Here is a 5,020-nt window from a genome sequence, read left to right as displayed (position 1 = left end):
CTCGTGATCCGCCCGTCTCGGCCTCCCAAAGTGCTGGGATTACAGGCTTGAGCCACCGCGCCCGGCCAATTTTTTTATTTTTAGTAGAGACAGGGTTTCACCGTGTTGGTCAGGCTGATCTGAAACTCCTGACCTCGTGATCTGCTTGCCTCAGCCTCCCAAAGTGCTAGGATTACAGCCGTGAGCCACCACGCCTGGCGCCACTGATTTTTGTACATTGATTTTGCATCCTGAAACTTTGCTAAAGTTGTTTATCAGATCAAGGAGCTTTTGGGCAAAGACTATGGGGTTTTCTAGGTATAGAGTCATATTGCCTGCAAACAGGGATAGTTTTGACTTTGTTTTTAAAAATTTCAATGCCTTTTATTTCCTTCTCTTGCCTGCTTGCTCTGGCTAGGACTTCCAGTAGTATGTTGAACAGGAGTGGTAAGGGAAGACGTCCTTGTCTTGTTCTGGTTTTCAGGCAGGGAACATTTCCAGCTTTTGCTTATTCAGTATGATGCTGGCTGTGGATTTGTCATAAATGGCTCTTATTATTTTGAAGTATGTTTCTTCAATGCCTAGTTTGTGGAGGGTTTTTAACATAAAGGTGATCCAGCAGTTCTACTTTTAAAAGTTAATCCTATGCAATATTTGCAATGTGTATTACTACTACTACCATTACTACAGACACACACATGTGCCTTTTACATAGAATGGGATATATAGTGCATATGTATTTATAAGGATGTTTACTGAAGCACTGCTTGTAACATGGAAAAATTAATTACTAGTGGAGTTGCTAAAAACAAACCCAAAGCATATATATGACACAATTCCATGCAGTAGTTAAAGAGCATCAGGTAGACTCACAAGTTGATGTGGAAATGTTGCCAAGATATACTAAGTGGAAAAAAAAGGTGGCAGAATAAAGTGTACAGAATTGTTTCATTTGTGTTAAAAACAAAAATAAAACTCTGTGTGTGTGTGTGTTCGTGAATGCATGTGTGTGCATTCATTAATAAAAACAATATATTTAGATTAAGCATCAAACTGTTAACAGTGGTTACTTCTGTGGGTGTTACAGAAGGTGAAAGAGGAATTTCACCAATAACACTGTATAAATCTGCATTTAAGCATTGTTATGAAGAACAATTATGGCACTTAGAACTATCCAAAATCACCTTGTTTACTTGTTGTTCATTGTCTCACTCTACCCATAGAATGTAAATTTTGAGAAAGCAGATAATCGGGTGGACTTATATTTTCAGTAGCTTCTGAGCTGAGGGTAGTGCATGGCCTATAGTAGTGGTCCCCAACCTTTTTGGCATCAAGGGCCAGTTTTGTGGAAGACAGTTTTTCCACGGACTGGGGTGGGGTGGTTTCCGGATGACACTGTTCCACCTCAGATCATCAGGCATTAGTTACATTCTCATAAGGAGTGTGCAACCTAGATCTCTCACATGCACAGTTCACAGTAGGGTTGGTTTGCACTCCTATGAGAATCAGATGCTGCTGCTGACCTGACAGGAGGCGGAGCTCAGGCTATAATGCTTACTAGCCTGGCATTCACCTCCTGCTGTGCGGCTGGGTTCCTACCAGGCCATGGACCAGTACTGGTCTGTGGCCCGGGGACTGGGAACCCCTAGCCCATAGTATATGCTCCATAATTATTTATTCAGTTAGTAATTTGGGTAAGGAAAAGGAAATAATGACTTTCTGGGCAAATTCTCTATTGCTAGTTCCAAATTCACCTAAGTCTCCATCCTGCCAGACAATTATTTAACAAGAGTGGCCTCTCCTATCACCTCACTGCTGATTTCAAATTGTGTGCCTTCATCATGGCCCATCCTCTACTCAGTCCTTTCTGGATACTTTGAAGATCTAGTATTCTACTTGATTGATAAATTGAAAGACGAATTTTAGAAATTTAGCTCTTTCATGTCTACAACTCCCTCTCCCTTCCGATTTCTTTCTAGATCAGTATCAAAATGAGACTAACCAAGGTGGTGGCCAGCAAAGGGTCTGCCTGAGGTCCTCCAGAGTTCTCTAGGGAAAAGAGTAACAAGAAACCCCAGGGGCGAGGTGAGAGACTAAAGCCTAGTGGCTGAGGGAAGGGGGTGCCTCGCTGCGGGCCTGGGATGGAGTGGCTCCTTGAAATGACTCAGTCATCAAAACCTGTGAATCCCTTAGAAGTGGGGTGTGCTCCTCACCTTGCTGGGGAAGGTCCTGGGAGGACCTGCACAGTTCTCCTAATCCCAGGGAGTCTGCAAGGAGACTGGCAGAATGGTAAGGCTGACCACGGGAGAGGGCTGTTTCAACCCCAACACTCCACTCAGGACTTCTAAACACAAAAGCTGGAAGGAAAAACAGAAAGCGTATCCAGTACTTTGCTAGGCAGTAAATGACAAATTAGCATTGTCATGGAGTCAGTCTATAGTCAGGATGATGGATAGGCTTGTGTGGATTGTAACAAGGTGATGAAAAATGATTCTTGAAGGCAATTTATAGCTTAAAGAACTCATGCATTTGATGGGTCTAAGGCAATTCACCGCAGAACAGAAAATCATTCAGATATGTACCCTGAAAAACACATTTGAAAAGCAAAACAGTAAGGATATCCAAATGATCAAATAATATATGAAATGATGCTTGATCTCACTAGTAATTAGGGAAATGTAAATGAAAACAGAATGGCCTACTTTAAAAAGACTGACATGGCAAATAGAAGTCCAAAATAGTACAAATTCTTTTTTTTTTTTTTTTTTTTTTGAGACCGAGTTTCGCTCTTGTTGCCCAGGCTGGAGTGCAAAGGCACAATCTTGGCTCACTGCAACCTCCACCTCCTGGGTTCAAGTGATTCTCCTACCTCAGCCTCTTGAGTAGCTGGGATTACAGGTGCATACCACTAAGCCCAGATAATACTTTGTATTTTTAGTAGAAACTGGGTTTCACCATATTGGCCAGGCTGGTCTTGACCTCCCAACCTCAGGTGATCCACCTACCTTGGCCTCCCAAAGTGCTGGGATTACAGGCGGCGCGAGCCACCGCACCCAGCCTAGTACAAACTCTTTAAAGCGTTCAGGCACTATAAACGACAGTTGAATACATGTATACGCTATGATCTGGCAAGTCTGCTCTTAGTTAAGTACCCAGGAGAAATGTGTCGTGTATGCTAAGAGACACAGTGGAGGATGTTTACTGAAGCACTGTTTGTAATGTGAAAAAAACTAATTACTAGTGGAGTTATTAAGAATAAACCCAAAGCATATACATGGCACAATTCCATGCAGTAAAGTGCATCAGGTAGACTCACATGTTGATGTGGAAATATTGCCAAGATACATGAAGTGAAAAAAACATGGCAGAATAAAGTGTACACAATTACAGCAGCATTATTTGCAATAGCCAAAACCTGGAAACCATCCAGGCATCCACAAGTAATGAAATGGAACTGTCATATTTTCATAAAATTGGAATACTCTGTGGCAATAAAAATAATGAACCACGTCGATATGCAACACCATGGATGAATCTCACAAATCAAATATGGAGCCAAATAGATGGGGGGCGGGAAGTATGTTTCCATGTCTATAAAATTTAAAACAGGTGAACTAATCCATGATTTTCAAAGTCCTGAGGGTGGTCACCTTGGGCAGAAGGGAAGAATGGTTATCTGGAGGGGCCGTGAGTGGGGTTTTTGAGGTGCTGGTGATACTCTCTTTCTCGCCCTGGAGGGTGGTTCATGGGAATGTTTCCTTCGGAGCAATTCAGTGAGATGTGCCCTCGTGATGTGTGGAACTCTTTGTGTTTATGTTATACCTGATAAAAAGGTAAGAGAATAAGGATAAGCATGAGACATGGATGGGTGTGTTTAAGCTATTGCTAACCTCCCCTGCAGATGTGAGTTTTGCAGTCCCTGCAGAGACACACGTGCCTGGCCAATAATATAATTGCATGTTTTGTTTTGTTTGTATTTTTCATTCTCAAAGCTATTGGTGAGCCCTGTGAGTTCTGATTTTTGGCATAGGAATTGATAAAGAAAATGTATTCATTGCATTTTATTAGAAAACACTGAAAGTTTTATAGAACTTTTTTTCCAGGTAAACCCAGATGTTTTGATGGATGCAGAATGATGGCAGATAAGTAGTACATTCTTCTCTCAGGAGAATGAGGAGAGATAAAATTTGTTCTTTGTGGGAGACAGTGAGGTTTAAATATATCAGTATATTCTGCCACTCTCCTGCTCTCAGCCTTGAATCATTTTCTATCATAATGAGAATAAAACCCTAAGCCCTTGTCCAAGGCTTCACAAATCCTGCTGCTTCTCCACTAATCCACCATGTCTCCATTTTGAGGCATTGCACTTGTTCTTCCTTCCATCTGGAGCCTCTTCCATCAAATATTCATTTGTTGAATGAATGAATTGATCTATGCGGGGGTGCTTCTGTACATTTCAGGAAAAGAAGGAAAACAAACGCATAAATAAAAATGGTCAAAGCTTTACACCCCTCCCCTATCTTCTCCTAAGAAATCGCTTTAGCTTAAAGCTCAGAGTCTTCATGCGTTTTATTTTTGTACTCTCTCTCTCTGTCTCTCAGACCAGTTTTAGGTTCACAGCAGAATTGAGTGGCAGGTACAGAGATTTCATGTATGCTTCCTGTCCCGGCACATGCACAGCCTCCCACATGATCAATAGGCCCCCGCCAGAGAGGTCCAGTTGTTAGAGCTGATGAACCTGCACTGACACATCATTATTACTGAGTGGCCATAGTCTACATTAGGGTTCGCTCTTGGGGTTGGATCTTCTGTGGTTTGGATAAATGCAGAATGACATGTGGATAACTCTTTGATTACATGAGCTTTCCAGGTTTGTAGTAGGAAACCGAAAAAGTGCAGATGAGTGTGAGGTGGCTTTGTAAGCAGTTTCTGCCTCATGGGATATAACTGTCAGGAAAGGATCCCCCTACCTGGTGACCAGGATGGAGGCTCATGGGTGGTATCTAATATCTGAAAGGTCCAGGGTGAAGTGGGTGTGTGT

At 42.2% G+C, this 5,020-nt stretch overlaps 1 protein-coding gene across 1 annotated transcript in view; it reads right to left on the bottom strand.

The window, feature by feature from the left end:
- LOC108538387 (proenkephalin-A) overlaps positions 1-5,020 on the bottom strand; it is a 67,322-nt gene that overhangs the window by 52,662 nt on the left and 9,640 nt on the right. The window contains exon 4 of the mRNA XM_017886434.1: positions 2,193-2,336. Within this exon, the coding sequence (XP_017741923.1) occupies positions 2,193-2,336 (144 nt within the window). The remainder of the gene's footprint in view (positions 1-2,192; positions 2,337-5,020) is intronic.

The sequence above is a fragment of the Rhinopithecus bieti genome, unplaced genomic scaffold (genome assembly GCF_001698545.2).
Source record: "Rhinopithecus bieti isolate Rb0 unplaced genomic scaffold, ASM169854v2 scaffold_15501, whole genome shotgun sequence".
NCBI lineage: Eukaryota > Metazoa > Chordata > Mammalia > Primates > Cercopithecidae > Rhinopithecus > Rhinopithecus bieti.
Note: the sequence above shows the minus strand (reverse complement) of the source record. Positions and strands in the feature narration are given on the sequence as shown.